At 32.8% G+C, this 17,326-nt stretch overlaps 1 protein-coding gene across 2 annotated transcripts in view; it reads right to left on the bottom strand.

Annotated features, from left to right (window-relative positions):
- Positions 1-10,946: 10,946 nt before the first annotated feature.
- The window catches only part of TRAPPC10 (trafficking protein particle complex subunit 10), a 96,176-nt gene continuing 89,796 nt past the window's right edge, over positions 10,947-17,326 (bottom strand). For both annotated transcript variants that reach the window (XM_051984876.1, XM_051984877.1), the window contains 2 exons: positions 14,187-14,381; positions 10,947-12,887 (listed from right to left, as the gene is read on the bottom strand). In XM_051984876.1, coding sequence (XP_051840836.1) covers positions 12,649-12,887; positions 14,187-14,381 — 434 coding nt within the window. In that variant the 3' untranslated portion in view covers positions 10,947-12,648. The remainder of the gene's footprint in view (positions 12,888-14,186; positions 14,382-17,326) is intronic.

Raw genomic sequence — 17,326 nt, 5'->3', positions numbered from 1 at the left:
ATTTAAACTCCCTTAGTTCTTTTGAAGATTTTGCTTAGATTTTGCTCCAGGCTCACCTTAAAAAAGAAAAAACCCAAAAGCACATCTTTTATCTTTCAAATGTTTCTTATAAGAAACATAATTTTGTGTTGTGCTTTCTGTTCTGTTTTGCTATCCCCTTCCATTTTATGGACATTCATATTTATAACTGTTAAATGGGTATTTCATTCCCCACTATTCTTTTATACTTTTTCCTGTTCTTTATCTCATGACCCAGTTTACTGAGGAATGGAGTAAAAGAGAATTGTGCTTGGATTTCTTGCAAAAATAGCTGCCTAAAAGGAAGGTAAATTATCTAGCTCCTACATATCTAAAGTTTGCACCAGACTGAAAAAGGATCAAGAATCATTGAAAAACTATATTAAGCAACACTTTCCACTCTTGAATTGTAAAGAATCCAACTAAAAGCTTCAGAGCAATAAGGAAAAGGACTGCTAGAAAGTCAGTGGTAGTACAGGATAATGTCCTAGTGTGATTAAAAAAAAACAAAACAAAACTGTGGATATGTAGCTTGAAAGGTTATGTTTTGTGGAAGCAAGAACAGATGGTCAAAAACATTAGGGTGAGAATGAACAAAGGCCTAGAAAGGGCAGTAGGTAGCAACCAAGAGCCAGAGTGATGCTATAGCAATCAGACTGGGACAGCACAGACCTAATTCTTCCTGAGTCACAAGGATTTCAAAATTTCAGGGCACATAGTTTTTTTTTTTTTTTTTTTTTTTTTAAATAATAACTTTATATTGACAAAATCCATGCCAGGGTAATTTTTTACAACATTATCCCTTGCACTCACTTCTGTTTCGATTTTTCCCCTCCCTCCCTCCACCCCCTCCCCTAGATGGCAAGCACTCCTATATATGTTAGATATATTGCAGTATATCCTAGATACAATATATGTTTGCAGAACCGAACAGTTCTCTTATTGCACAGGGAGAATTGGATTCAGAAGGTAAAAATAGGGCACATAGTTTTGGGAAATGATAGAGGTCAGTGCAGGAATCCAGGGGGCCCAGGGTAGTTTAAGCCAAGCAAAGTCATCCACCCTACTAAAAAGCACTTAAGAAGTGTAGCCTGATCTTGACAAAACTCCAATTCAGAAGTAGAAAAATATTTAAGTCAAGGGGAAAAATGACTAGTGAACAAAATATAACAAATCTGGATATTTTTCAAAATAAGGAACATGCAACTCCATAACAACTGCAAAGATTTTTTTTTATTTTAAGTATTTTTGATTTCCCCCAGTTACATGTAAAATAATTTTTTTTTACATTTGCTTTTAAAATTTTGAGTTCCAGATTCTCTTTCCTTTCCATACTCCTCCCCATATTGAAAAGGCCCATATGAAGTTGTGCAAAACATTTCCACAAAAGTCAAACTGCAAAAGAAAACAGATGTATTCAGACACCATCAGTTTTTTCTGTTTATGGATAGCATTTTTCATCATAAGTCTTTCAGAGTAGTCTTGGATTATTTTATTGCTGAGAATAGCAAAAATCATTCACAGCCGATCAAGCCCACAACTTTGCTGTTACTCTATACACAATCCACTTCACTTTGAGTTCTTGGAAGACTTACTAGGTTTTTCTGATAACATCCTGCTTCTCATTTCTTATAGAACAATAATATTCCTTCCTAATCCTATACCACAATTTATTCAGCCATTCCCCAATTGATAGAATCCCCTCAATTCTTCACTTTGAGAAAAAAGTTGTTCTATTTTTATACATACAAGTTTTTTCCCCTTTATTTAAAAATCTCTTTTGGGATTTATGCCTAGTAGTAGTATTGTTAGGACAAAGGATATGTATGATTTTATAACCCCTTGGACATAGATGATAGCTTCTGATCATCATCAATTGTGGCATGGCTTTTATTTATTTTTTACAAATCACATTTGAGAAATGAGGCCTTCAGAGAAACTTGCTTCAAGTCTTTTTTTTTTTTAAATTACTTTTGCTATATCCCTCACTTTTTCTATTCTTTCTTTTTACACCTTGTCCCTCAAGTCTTTTACTTCTGACTTCCCCACTTTTCCAATGTGCCCTTTCTTCTATCACCTTACCCCCTACTTTCCTGCAGGTTAAGATAGATTTTTATACCCATATTGAATGTTAATTCCTCTTTGAGCCAGTTCTGATAGGAGTAAGGCTCACTCACTCTTTCCCCACTTTCCCTCCATCAGAAAAGTTTTTTCTTGCCTCTTTTATGACATAATTTACACCACTCCACCCTTCCCTTTTCCTTAGGACATTCTTCTCTCACTTCTTGATTTTATTTTTAAGATCTCATCCCTTCATATTCAACTCACATCTGTCACCTGTCTATATATATTCCTAATTGCCATAATAATGAAAAAGTCTTATGAGTTACAAGTATCATCTTCACATGTAGGAATATAAACAACTCCCTTATAATTTCTCTTTCATATACCTTCATATATTTCTCCTGAGTCCTATAGTTGAAAATCAAACTTTCTATTCAATTCTAGTCTTCTCATCACAAATGCTTGAAAATCCTCAATTTCATTGAATGTCCACTTCCCACCCCCACCCAGTTTTGCTGGGTAGGTGATTCTTGGTTGTCATCCTAGCTCCACTGCTTTGCAGAATATCATATCCCATGCCCTTCGATCCTTTAATGTAGAAGTTGCTAAATCCTTGTGTTATCCTGACTGTGGCTTCACTATATTGAAACTTTTCCCCCCTGAACACTTGCAATATTTTCTTCTCAACCTGGAAGTTTTAAAATTTGGCAGTAACATTCCTGGGAACTTTCATTTTGGGATCTTTCAGAAGATGATGGTGGATTCTTTCAATCTCTTTTACCCTATGGTTCTAGAAAATTAGGACAGCTTTCCTTAATAATTTCTTGAAAAATGATGTCCAGGCTTTTTTTTGATCATAGCTTTCAACTAGGCCAATAATTTTAAAATTATTTCTCCTGGATCTATTTTCCAGATTAGATATTTTTTCAATATTTCACTTTTTGTTGTTTTCATTCTTTTGGATTTATTATATCTAGATTTCTCCTAAAGCCATTAGCTCCTATTTGTCCAATTCTAATTTTCAAGTAATTGAAATTTGAACTCAGGTCCTCCTGACTACTTCAGGGCTGGTGCTTTATCCACTGCGCCACCTAGCTGTGGCCCTCTACCTTTCTTGATTTTTAAAATCTCTTTTGAGCTCTTTCATAGCCTGAGACAAATCTTATTTTTCTTGGAGGCTTTGGATGTGGGAGCTTTGACTTTGTCTTCTAAATATATATTGTGATCTTGTCACTATAGTAACTTTCTACTAACAGTCTTTTTATATTGATTATTCACTTCCCCAGTCTATTACTTGGCTTTTAACTCTTAGTTAAAGTAAGGCTGTTTCCAGCGTAGAGGGTGCAATGTCCCAAGCTTGAGGGATTTTTGCACAGCTGTTTTCAGATTTCCTTTTAGGAACATTTATTGTGACTGCTACCCTGACCCGAGTATGGGCAAAGCAACAAAGCCTTGGTGCCAGCAAAGAGGCCCCCTGCATTCTCCCTCTGACCAGCTGTCCTGCCCCTCCTGCATGGGACCTGAGATCTCTGGAAGCAGTTGTTGTGGTCATTGCCACAGCTCCCTTCACACCCTAGCGTGCCAAACCTTTCCTACCAAATTGTTCTTGGCCTTTGTGGACTGAGAAGTCCGAAGATTGCCTCCAATACCTGCAGATTCTGAGGTCGTACTGCCTTTTCCTGCTTTTGTTTTTTTTTGGGGGGGAGAAGGAAACGCAGATTTACTGGCACAGACCTGCACCCCCATTGCACTCCAGACTTATCCAGGTGCAATAGACTCCTCCTGCCAAGCTTCCCAGATGCCCTCGGCTGGAAAATTGTTCCCCTCCCTCTTTACTTCCCGATGCTGATATTTGTTTAGAGTCATTGTTTAAAAATATTTAGACAATCTGAGAGAAAACTTGGCAAGTCCCTGCCTTCACTCTGACTCCAAAGATTTTTTTCTTTTAAACGACTAATGAATACACGGGAAATATAACGTAAAAGATTTTTAAAAATGAAATGAAAACTCTGGAAGAATTGGAAGCAGAACAAATAGCACACAACAGAAAGTAATAAACTTTGCTGAAAAAAAGGTATTCTGAAATCTAGAATAGATGAAGCAGCAATCACTAACTCTATGAAAATGCTGGAATAAAAACAAAAAACTGAAAGTAAAGAAGGAAATATAAAACATCTAATATCAAAGCCAATTGACTTAGAAAATAGGTCAATAACAAATAATTTCAAAATGACTGGATTCCCTGAAAAACATTTTAAAAATCATAAGACATTATATTTAAAAAATCTTAAATGAAAATTGTCAATATTTATTAGATTCAGAGGGCAAAAAGTAAACATAATCTACTGGTCATCTCATGATGAGAACTCCACAAGGAAAAGTACCAATAATGTTTTTATACTACATGCTTTTATACTACATGAGAGAATATAATGGAACATAATACAGTGGTATCTTGGCACTTATTTGCTTCAACGCTTGTCAAGTTGACAAGTATTTGAAGCATTCTGAGGAGAAAAAAATTTTGAGTAGAAGTGACAGGGTTTTGAAAACTCAGGTGGAGGACTTGGGACTCCTGGCAGCCCTGAGCTCTAGGCAGTGGCCAAAGGCCTGGTGATGGAGGGCATGGGACCATAGCTTTTATTTCCACATCCAGGCATCTCCCTTCCCCAAGTAAGCTTGGATGATTGGGGGAAGAATATAAAGATAGGAGATCCTCTCAAAAAGTGAGTTGGGATTTTTCTTGTGCAGCATAAATGTGGAAATATGTATAGAAGAACTGCACATTTAACATATATTAGATTACTTACCATCTAAAGGAGGGGATGAGGAAAGGGAAAAAAAATATTGGAAAACAAGGTTTTTCAAGAATGAATGTGGAAAATTATCTGCATATATTTTGAAAATAAAAAGCTTAAAAAAAAAAAAAGAAAAAGAAACAAAGTGAGTTGGGCCAAAAAGGGATGAGTCTAGTTAGACTGGCTTTTTCTCTGCAAGTCCCACTTCCCCTTTTGGGAAATTGGGTAGGGGAACAATGGTTAGGTTGCCTTCTGGAACCAATTAATAATGAGTACCCAGATACCACTGCATTTCAAAAGTACAAAAGAGGCAAGTAAAAAACCAAAAATTTGCCTTACAAAGTTGAGTAACATCCTACAAGAGGAAAAAATAGATTTTTCATGGAAAAGAACTTTCAGCATTTCTGATAAAAAGGCTGGAACTCAGAACTTTGAAATAAAAAATGCCAGAACTAAGAAGATTCTAAAGTTTTCTATTTGACCAATTTGTAAATAATTATGCTAATATGAGAAGAAACAAATGTTCCCTCAAAAAATTAATGTTTTCAAAAGGTAGACAAATAAAACAGGTGCTGGGGATGAGTTGATTCTATTCTGAGGGTTTGAAGAGGGGAAAGAAAAGGGGGAGGCCTAAAAATTACCTTAATATAGAAAGGGGGAAGAGGATGGAAACATGCAATTTCTTACATTTGGGTTGTGTTATAAGAACAATCTAAAAATGGAGGGAGTGGGCAAAATGAACCACAGAGGGTTGATCTCATACACAAAGAACCATACAAATGGTGGGACAGTAGAAATACAACAAATAATGGGATAACGCAATAAACTCAAGAAGGAAACAAGTGGGAACAGGAGAGGGGATCAAGAGGAAGGGTAATCCTAGGGAAAGAATAGTTACAAGGAAAGAAATTTCCTGATCCTGAAAGAAGATAGCAATGAACCAAATATAAGGGTAGAAGGAAGAGATGCCTTGAATTTCCGAACTGGGGAATTCATGAACCAATTATCATATTTAGATATAATAGAATATTACTGAGCTATGAGGAATTGTGAAATAAACTATTTAAGAGAATTTTGAACAGTATGAAGAATATGAGCAGAACCAGCAAAACAATTTATGCAAAAGGAGCAATGTTGTATAAGAAAACAATTTTAAGACTTAAAAATTCTGATCAATACAATGACAAACGTATCCAGGTTATTTATAATAGCATTTTACCACCTTCCTGACAGAGAGAGGATGGACCCAAAGTGCAGTAATATATATTTTTGGAGATGAGGTGGATGAAGGTATTTATTGTATTTCTACTTGGGTTTTTTGATCAATTAGGATTGTGCTCTTTTTCTACTTTGCAGAAAAACTTCTGGGGTGCTGGGCTGTTCTGCATACATTTATGCTGCCATATTCATTAAGTTTTCTAGTATGTGTTCTGTCTTAAAAAATCTAGGATCTCTCTAGTTTGAAAGGTTTAGTTTATGGGAAAAGTAATTTATTGTCATGGCTGTTAGGAAATGTCAGTCCTTACTATTTAGCTGTGTCTTAGTCCTGTTTTTGCAGCTCATTTCCCCATGTTTGTATGTGGTATTTATTTAGGAAAATAAAATGTAACTTAAAAAAAAAAAAGCTATCCTAGGGATAAGAACTAGACATGTGATTTTATTTCAAAAACTCCCAGATAAGGCAACTCTCTCTACCAATGCAGGTCTGCACTTTATAGTTTTGGAGGATTATCAAGGACTACTTGGACAATGTATATTGGAGGTGAAACTTGAGTTTAGTTGCTCCTTAGTCTGAGGACAGCTCTCTATGTATGATACCAAGTTTTTCTTTTAAGTCTTTGTAGAATTTTCAAGTTATTTATGGCTATCATACTTTCTAATTATATCCAGTTTTGGCCACTTGCCTTTAGTTATGGCCTTTATGAAACTTAGAGCTCAGTCAGCAAATTAGGCAGGATTTGTTTTTTAGCATCTACTGCTTATCAAATAAATGGCAACAATGTAAGCATATATTATGTGAGAAATTTATATCTCTATTTTCAATAAGAAAAAAGGGAGAAAAACTAATCAACTGAGCTGGAAACAAAAAAAAAAAAACTTGAACAAGTTAAAAATGTTGACTAAGCAACAAAATGAAATTCTGCAACTTAAAGAGATTAACAAAATCAAAAAGACCACTAAATTGATGAATAAAAGCAATTATTGTTTTCAAAGAATAAAACAAATATTTAGCTAACCCATTTTTTAAAAAGAAAACTCAATTGTTCACATCAAAAATGAAAAAGAACTCATAACAACTGAAGTGGAAATAAAGGAAATTATCAGAAACCATCCTATCCTATTATATGTTAACAAAACTGATATTGGGAAAATGGGTACATAACTTAGAAAATATAAAATAGTCAGATTAAAAAAAATATCAACTATTACCAGAAAAAGAAATTGAACAAGTCTTAAATGAAATCCCAAAGAAATAAGCTACAGGATCAGATGGATTCACAAGTGAATTCTATCAAACATTCAAAGAACAATTCATTTCAATATTATATAAACTTCTGTAATACATATTTTAAAATTTTAAAAATGCACCCTTCTCAGTCTCTTTCTATGAAACAAGTTTTTGAAATGAAACTATTAAACTCATTTCTCTAATAAATAGTGACACATTATTAGAAAGATTATAAACTATGACCAGCTTGGGCTTTACTGGAAATATAGGGTTAATTTTACATAACCAAAATTATAATAAAATATTTAAAAATCAAAACCATAATTTTATCAAAAGATGTTGGGAAAGCTTTAGTCAAAATTAAGTAACCATTTCTATGAAAGAAATTCTAAAAAGCTGAAGAATGAATAGATTGTTACATCTATCTAAATCCATAAGCTAATATTATAGATAAGGAATAAAAGTTAGAAGAATTTCCAAAACGGGTAGAGATAAAGGAAGGAGACCCAATATCATCACTACTCTTTAATACAGTTCTAGAACTGTTAGCTGTATCAGTAAGACTAGAATGAAAAAGAAGGAATAATCATAGGCAAAGGAAACAAAATGTTCCATTTTCTGAGGATGCCATATGATTTACTTAGAAAACACTAATAAAGTGACCATAAATTAATGAAACAATTAATTCTACCAACTGCAGAATATAAAATTAATTTCCACATAAATCATCAATATACCTGTATTGCATCAACAAAACATAGCAATAATACCTAGAAATAGAAATTCCATTAAAAATTATAGAAGTTATAAAATATTTGAGACTGTTTGTATTAAAAAAAAAAAATACCCAAATTAATTTACTCATTCAGTGCTATACCAAACTGTGAAAGGAATATTTTATAAAGCTATACATAATAACAACATTCATATGGAGATATAAAGGGTCAACAATCTCAAAAATAGGAAGGAGACTATTAGTACCATATTTCAAAATCATGCTATCAAGCAATTAAACCATTTGGTTTTAAGACACTTTTTTTGTGTGTGGATAAAACCAATTATAGAATTCATTGTGCTTAGCCACACATATTTTTACAAGGTTTTTTCCCTTTTACTCTCATGGGAGGAAGGAGGAAATATGTAAGAGAAAGAGAAAATAGATATATATTCATTAAAAAAATTTTTTTTTTACTGCTTAAAAAAGAGACTGAGACATTAGGCATACAATATATAGAAGCAAGTGAACATAGCAGCATAGTGTTGGATAAATCTAATTTGTTTCCCCCAGTTATGAGGAAAGACCTTTTTGATAAAAAATGATAGGAAAACTGAAAAGCAGACTGGAAGAAATTCAGGCTTAGACTAAAACTTTATATATACCATGAAAAACTCCAAATTGACACACACAGACACAGAAAATAATATGATAAACAAATTAGAAGAACAAAAAAGAAATGACCTTTTGGACCTATGGGAATGAGTTCTTGGCTAAAGTAGTGAGACAATAAAATGGACAATTTTGATTATATAAAATGAAAAAGTTTTGTCACAAACAAAAATAATGTAAAAAATATTTGAAGGGAAATAGATAACTATATATATAGATAAATAGATAGCTATGAATAGGCAATGAAGACAGCTGAGCAATCGTAGGGGAATTTCTAATCAACAATTAGAGAAATGAAAATTAAAACAACTTTTAGGGCTTAACTCAAATCTATCAAACAAGATAACAAAAGGGGGAAATGACAAATTTGAAGGGCTAGCTATCAGAAAGTAAGTATGCTAATAATGCACTATTGGCAGAGTTGTGAATTGGTACGTTCTGGAATGCAATATGGAACAATGCTCAAGAAAGGACTAAATTGCTACATCACCCTGCTATGCCACTGCTAGACCTAACCCTCAAAGAAATGAAAGAAAAAATTGTAAAGACCTTTTATGATTTGATATAGAACAAAGTAAGCACAACTAGAACAATTTGTACATAAATCATTATAGAGCAAAAAAAAAACTTTGAAAGACTTTAGAAATCTGATCAATGCAATGATAAGCCACAAGTCCAAAAGAATGAAAATGAAATATATTATTCTCCTTCTGTCTTAAAATGAAGAGGAAGACATAACATTATCCAATATGGCTAATGTGGGAATTTGTTTTATGTACTGAAAGACTTTTCCAAAACAAAATGTGCGTAATGGGGGAGAATTATGGGAAGAACAAATATATAAAACAATTAAGCAATATATTACAGGATAATATAAATAATTTTTTCATGATAAACTATGAAAGTAAAGTATCTGCCAAAGTCACTAACTTTACCTCTTCCAGTCAAAAACTCCCAGAGCCTATACTATGCTTAAAGTTTTATGCTAATTTAAGAAAGGCATTCTTTCAAAATAACATAAAGAAGTACAAAGACTAACATAACAAGTCCTTTTTCTAAATTATAATTTAAGATAAATCATTTAGACTACCACTTTACTGTTTTTCAACCTTGTATTTCTGTTCCACATGCAACACACTTTGTGATTAATTTAATTTTCTAATACAATCTTAAAAGACAAAGTGAAAAGTAGCTTTTGTGGAAATCCCCCCCCACTCCCCCAATTCACCAAGAAAAAAAATGAAACAAACAATGCACTATCTTGATGATTGGATTTTAGGGAACATTATGGTTTAAAAAAAAAAAAGCCATTTTCATATTAAATGGAACAATATTAGAGAGGAAATGGAGTGCTTTTTTCTTTGAAATTAACAAAATTATAACTAAAAAAATTCTTATCAATATTTTCAAATAGAAATCTAAAATAGCATAAGCCTGACATTACAATTACTCTATAGTTGCTATCTTTACAAGAAAACCAGCTTTGCCTTATGCCTAAATTTTATTTTCCAGCAGCAATAATTGCAAATATTTGTAAATGATTTTACAATTCATATTTAAAATGCTGACTACTGAATCTTTTGAGCGACATATCTTTTGTTTTAAAAGCAAAACAGAGAACATAAATTCTTACTTAAATTCTACTGAAATCTTTCAGGTAGTCAGAAAATAAATGGCAAATTTGGCTTGTTTTATTTCTTAGCTAATTTTAAGAAACAACAACACACCTGGCTCTCTAATTTACTCTTTTCTCTAGTCTTTTACTTTAAAATATTCAAATAAGATTTCCCTGCAGGACTTAACTGGATAGTGAAAACTAAAGCTTCAATCATAATTTGGGGCCTTAAAGATATAGGGCAATTCTAAATTTGATATAATGAAAATACACTCTCTGCATACTACAGTGAAGTACAGATGTTACTTGATCTATTTCCTGCTGTAAATGATATTTCTATTCAGTGGAGTTCTTGTTAATCTTATATATTTCTTCCATCTGCCAACTACAAGTCATTTATTTGTGGGGCAATTATATAATTTCCATAAAGAAAACTATAAGAAACAAAACACAACTATTAGAGTTTTAAACTCTATCTTCCTTAAAGTAGGATGATTAAAACTAATGGTTTTAAATTTCATGTAATCATAGTACAATTATTTGGGCAAATTAGTAAACAACTAAATATTTATTATTTTTGCATACTACTCCAGTCAAATACAAATGAGAAGAACATGGAAAAAAAAAATCACACTTTTATTTCTTTGAATGACTTAAACACAACATACAGAATACTGAAAACGAAGATAATATTTTATAATTATTATTTCTGTGCTTCCCTATGCTGAAGAATACTAATCAGTTTTTGTCAGGTATCTTTAACAACCTGTTGAAACTGCAGCTATGAGGATTTTTTTTTCCTCTTTTTAAGGCTCATACCTTTGAGGTTATTCAGAAGAGGCCCCACCATCTGCTTAAACTATCAATTTGCATGGATTTTTAAAATAAAATCCCAACCAAAAGCATTCCCAGTGAATTTGAGAGTCCTTAATATGTACAAAAATACATAGCTTTTGAGAGCTGGAAAAAGTTTAAAACATATAGCACTTATTTACAAGTTCTGACCTTTGATAACGAAAAAAAATTAACACACATTGACTTTGTTCTTGATTTTTGGTGTAACTTAAAACATTATTTCAGTTAGTTTGGACTTTTTCTCTTTTTTAAAATAATTATTAACTATATATGTGTGTGTGTATATATATACAAGCAAATTAACAATGAGAACAAAATAATTAGTTGGTATGGTATAACTGTAGTTTGCTTGATCAGAAGTTTACTTCCAGGACCTTAATTTTTCCCCATAACCAAAGAAAAAATACATTAAATCCCTGCAATAGCCTCCATTGTTAAACTTAATTTCTGCACTTAAAGTGTGAAAAAAATGGTTAAATACTCCACAACTAAATGTAAAGTAAAAATTTTAATTGAGGTTAAGAATTGGGAAGAAATCAACAAAATAATCCCAAAGAACATAAATTGTGACAATTAAATATAACAAATATTTACCTAAAACCAAGATCTGATTTTTCATCAACATTCTGGGTGGAAGAGGTTTAAGAAACATTCATAACTAAATTAATTGAATGCCAATTTATTTTTGAAGGCCAAGTCTAGCTTTTTAAGAGTACTCTTGAAATAGTTCAAAAACCTGATAAATTTTCACCAGTAGACCTTAAATATCCTTGTAATTCAGACATCCCAAGGCACAGAAGGGGTTAAGTTATTCCCCTACCCCCTTTTAATTCCCCCACTCCTCAAGGTGGTTTTTTATTATGCTTATTTTATTTTATTTTTTTTTAGAAAAGGTCCTAGAGATGCTATGGGTTAAAAGATCATTTTTTTTCTTTTTAGGTGATTTAGGAAACTACCTTGGTCCAGAAATTGGGCAACTGTGTGACCAAAAAGCCACACCCAAACCAACAAGTAAGGATTACAAGGTTTTGTTATAGGTTTATCTGAAAAACAGATTTACATACAAAAAAGGAATCTGCAGACTAAAAGGCTGCTCAATTTAGATAGCCCAATTACAAGCATTTTTTATTTTATCAGCAGCATAACTAAGTTAAGAAAATTGGACATCTGGGAGGACACTGTAGGAACACAACAGCAGGGACATTAGGAGATGGATAAATGACATAAATAATACACATCACATAGAACATTTTCTAAAAGTAACATTATAAACTATTTGATACAAGCTGCATTGTACAATGAAATCTGTACAATTGTCAAATGCTTCCATGGTAGGCAAATGTAGCATCACCACAATTCTAGTTAGGGCCAGAATATTACAATGAAGAACAATCAGGTTATGATCCTTTAAAGTGCATTCATATCCAGTTTCTAATATTTGTTTGGTATACACATGGAGTTGTCATGTAACACTAACTTCCAGAATGTGGTCATCCTTGCTAGGGATTACCAAGATCTGCATGCCAGTGCTTGAGTTAAAGACTTGTCCAGATGGAAACGGTTGTAGTCGAGGCATTGGCAAGCCTTTGTGTTCCACACTGGTTGCTGAATGGGAACTGCTTTTGCTCTTTTGGCTACTGTTATCAGTTTGATCATCCATATTCTTGTCCACTGACAGATTATCATTTTCAATCCAGCTATCTGAAAAAAATAAACCAGAAAGTTACATTTTCACCTCAAATAATTTCAAATAGAACTCAATGTTATAATCACAAGTTTAATCTTAAGTATTTATAAGGCATATCAATATATTAATTTCTATTTCTTAGTATTAGCTCAAAAAGATTATATGTAAGAAAAAAAAATCTTTTCCACTTAATTTTTTTTGATATTTTGATAATTTATTGAGGGTTTATTTTAATATTTTAAATTTGTTATTTTCACCTCTACATATGTTCCAACCCTCTACCAGAGAAATAGAATCTTCCTTTGTAAGAGACTCAAGAAAGGCAAAATAAACACATTCACCATGTCAAAAAATTTATTTCATTCCACACCTAAAATCTACCACTTCACTTTGAAGAAATGGAATATATTTCCTCCCCCCTCATCCCGCCCCTCACCCCCCAATCAGTAACTGATATTTTCATTTGTCTTTAAATAATGTTTTATATTACATTATTGTGGTTATTCTATTAAATGTTTTCTTGGTTCTGTTAATTTCATTTTTCATTAGTTTGTACAAGTCTTCTCCACATTTCTCTGAATTTCCCAGGTTTATCATTTTTTTAACAATGCGATAACATTCCATTAGGCTAATATTGTCAGTTCGCTCAGAAATTTCTTCAGTTGATGGAAACTTAACTTTATAGTTCTCTGTTACAATAAAAAGTGCTGATATTTTTAAACATTTTCATTCCCTCCCCTCACCCTTCCCATAGAGGTGCCTTTTCCTATCTCTAACTAGTTGCAAACTGTTCTCTGGAAAAGCTGAACTAATCCACAGTTAAGCAGCACACTAGTATGCTTGCCTTTTTATATTATTTTCTTCTTTGATAATCAGATAATGGAGTGATGAGAACTCACAAGTCCCTTCTCTTCTAATTTTGACTCTACTGTTTTCATTCATTCATTCTCAATTTTATGTTATCAAAGTTGTTCATTTTTATTTTTTTATAATCAAGTGATTTGTTTAGGTAAGATTTTTTTCTCTATGTCTTTTCATTCTCCTGTTTTTAAAAACAATCTCTTTTATATTTGATAATGTGAAGTTTTAGCAAAAACTTTTAATTTTTGCCAGTGTTCAAGAAACAAAATTTAAGTATATATTCCCTCAAACACAAATAATCATTTAAAAAATATTTTCTAGAGTGATAGTATCTCATCAACTATTTATTAATCCATAAAAGTTCTTAAAAACTAATTTATTTTCTTCTCTTCCACACAAATTGTTTATACAATCTCTAATATGGAATCTTCCTTATTTAAAAAAATTCTTACCCGCATCAAGTTGTGTGGAATGAGCAGAATGATGAGGGAGGTATTTAAACAACCTGACATCAGGAAATGGGAGATAGCCTGCAAAGAGAGGCATTACTTCCATGTGGACTTTATGAGTTGCTCGTGCTGTCACAGGCATTGAGATAACTCCAGAACTTTTCCCACATACTGCCCAATTACTACTATTGTCGACAACTGAAAAAAAAAAAAAAAGGAAATATTAATTTTGTTCATAAAAAACAAACCCTTTTATTATGTAAGCCAATCTCCACCTTGTTTATTTACACAGGTTGTTTTTCATGCTTGGAATACTCTAGCTTCACTTCTTGAGAAATCTAGCTTCCTTCAAAGATATTATGTATCACCTTTCTAATTAGTTGTTAGTAATTTCTCTTTTCTCAAACTATCATGCACTTACTTGTTGACATCTGATTACCTATTAGAGTAAAATATGAGTACTCAGATGGCATGGATTATTCTGTTTTTGGCCTGTTATCTCTAGTGCCTGTCACAGTACTTCATATAGTCAGTGCTTAATAAAACTATGCAAAGCTTATCCTTAGAAGTGTTAAATTTTATTGCTTATTTACTTAAAAGCTGGATGATTTAAAAATTAAGATACTTTCATTTAACTTTTCAACTTTTCAAAGTCCCATGGTTTTTTATATCCCAATCCAATCAACATTTATTAAGCACCTGCTATGTGCCAGGCACTCCACTAAGCCCTAAGACCACAATTAATGAAAAGACCATCCTTGCTTTCAATAAGCTGACAACTGAAAGAGGGAAACAACACACACAAATGGAACTAAGAAAGCAAGGGGAGAGAAGGGTAAAGAGAACAGGGTGATTCAGGACAGAGACAGGACACCAAGTGCATATAGCATGGATATTTTGTTCCACAAAGTTGAAGCCAGCAGGGCAACAGACACATGGAATGAGCTGAGTCTAGTCTATCTTCTATAATGGCGGGAATAAGGAAGGAAAACAAAAAAGTTGACCTTGTTCTATTTTAGCCTTATCTTTGCCAATGAAAAGTAACCTAATTTCATTCCCAGGAGTCAGTGAGTCTATTATCCCTGGTTCACTATCGATAGGCTTGGGTTACAGTTGGATTCCATAAGCTCATAAAGCAATCTTTTGAGACAGAGGATGTGGTTCTAATTCCATGTGTGTATAAATCCTTTAATATAACCAATCATGTTGCCCTCACTCCAATGATGTTAACTTTATAACCAACTGTATTACTTTCTCATCAACCTTGTGTTGCTTTGTTCTATGTTTATAAAAATGAACGGTATCTTTAATTTTAGGTCTTTAAGGTCACTAAGGCAAGCATTGGACCCATTTTATTGGTAACAGGCATAGGTAGTATGCCTGTTAACAAAATGTTATCATGATTGGAGAAAATGTGCTTTAATCTATGAGACAAATTTCATTTGAGACAAATTATTGTGATGATCAAAAGAGAAAATAACTGTAGAAGTGCTTAGTATGGTGCCTGGCACATAGTATTACATAAAAATTGACAATTATCTTTATTGCTTTGTTATGACTTTGAAGGAGCCCAATGATTCTTAAAATCTCTCCCCTTACAATATTTTCCAGGTTAATAACTTGATATTTTCTTTCTTTTATTTTTTTAAAAAAAATTTATTATATGTTCTTATATACAAAGAACATACATAGATAATTTTTCAACATTGACCCTTGCAAAAACTTGTGTTTCAACTTTTCCCCTCTTTCCCTCCATCCCCTCCCCTAGATAGCAAGTAGTTCCATTCATGTTAAATATGTTAAAGTGTATGTTAAATACAATATATGTATATATATTTATACAGTCATCTTCTTGCACAAGAAAGATAGGATTTAGAAAGAGGGTAAAAATAACCTAAGAAGAAAAAACAAAAATGCAAGCAAACAACAATAGGAGTGGAAATGAATAACTTGATATTGGATATCTTACATCTTGTACACTTTTTTCAATCTTTTGATTTTATCCAAATATTTCTTATTGTTTCATGGAATTTGGCTGCTATTTGAATTCCTTTAATAAGGAGTCTGTTTCTTGGGCAAGATTTACCAATTTTTGTTTTAAATAATTTATTCTCCAATCCTTTCCTAGGGTGCTTTTATTATTTAATTTATAATCTCTTGCTCTACTTATTTCAAGCACTCATATTGTCTTTGTGGCCAAGAAATTTTTTTCTGAGGTTTACCTTGTAGTTATTTTGATTAATTCTCTTCTGGGTTTTTTTAATGAAGATTCTTAACCCAAAAAAAATTCTCTAGTGTTTGGTCACTTTTATTTTATCACATCTAAAGTCTCAATTCTTGGTTTGTTGTACCAAAGTTCCCTTTTAATGTTGTGACCCAGTTTCTCCAATTGTACTATTTAGTTATTTTGCCTCAGGTTATAACCTTTCCCTCTTAATGTTTGATGAGATAAAGGTCTACCTCAGTTGCTCTGCCCCAAAACCCCAGACTATAATCATTCCCTCTTAAATGGTTGATGAGATGAAGATTTTATATCTTTAGATTATAGACATTCCTTCTTAATGTTTGACAGGATAAAGATTTATCCATTTTAGATGTCATTAGAATACCAGTAACCTCCCTCCATTGTGTCATCTGAGGGGCCTTCCCCACCATTAGGTTATCCCCATCTAGGTACCTCCCCCATTTTGCCATTGTTCTTGTTATCCTATAAAAAAGCTTGCTGTCCCAGTACTCAGGGCTGGATTCTTTGAGATGACAGTGTCATCCAGCCCTGGGACCAAGATCCATCTGGTCCCAGTATCTCTCTCCATTTAATAAACTATTGAATTGGTCTCTAACCTCTGTCTTGTCAGTTTCTTTGGCATTACAGGTTTGAGATTTAGCACCAAGGCCAGGTTTAGACTCTTTCAAAAATCTACTGGGGATAGTCAGGCCTTATTTAGTCCTTTCTCACTTTCCTGGGTTTTTACTATGGGCTTCTACCTGCCCTAGGGTATCTATTTTCAGACAGGTGTCCAACTTCAATATTCTGGCTCAGTTCTGTGGCAGGCACTCTTGGATCAGAATATTGGATGGTTTTTTATTGCAACTTATGATTTACTTGTTTGGAGTGTTGCTGCTTCTTCTGTTCTCTCTGGGTT

Source organism: Antechinus flavipes, chromosome 3 (assembly GCF_016432865.1).
Source record: "Antechinus flavipes isolate AdamAnt ecotype Samford, QLD, Australia chromosome 3, AdamAnt_v2, whole genome shotgun sequence".
NCBI classification, from domain to species: Eukaryota; Metazoa; Chordata; class Mammalia; order Dasyuromorphia; family Dasyuridae; genus Antechinus; species Antechinus flavipes.
Note: the sequence above shows the minus strand (reverse complement) of the source record. Positions and strands in the feature narration are given on the sequence as shown.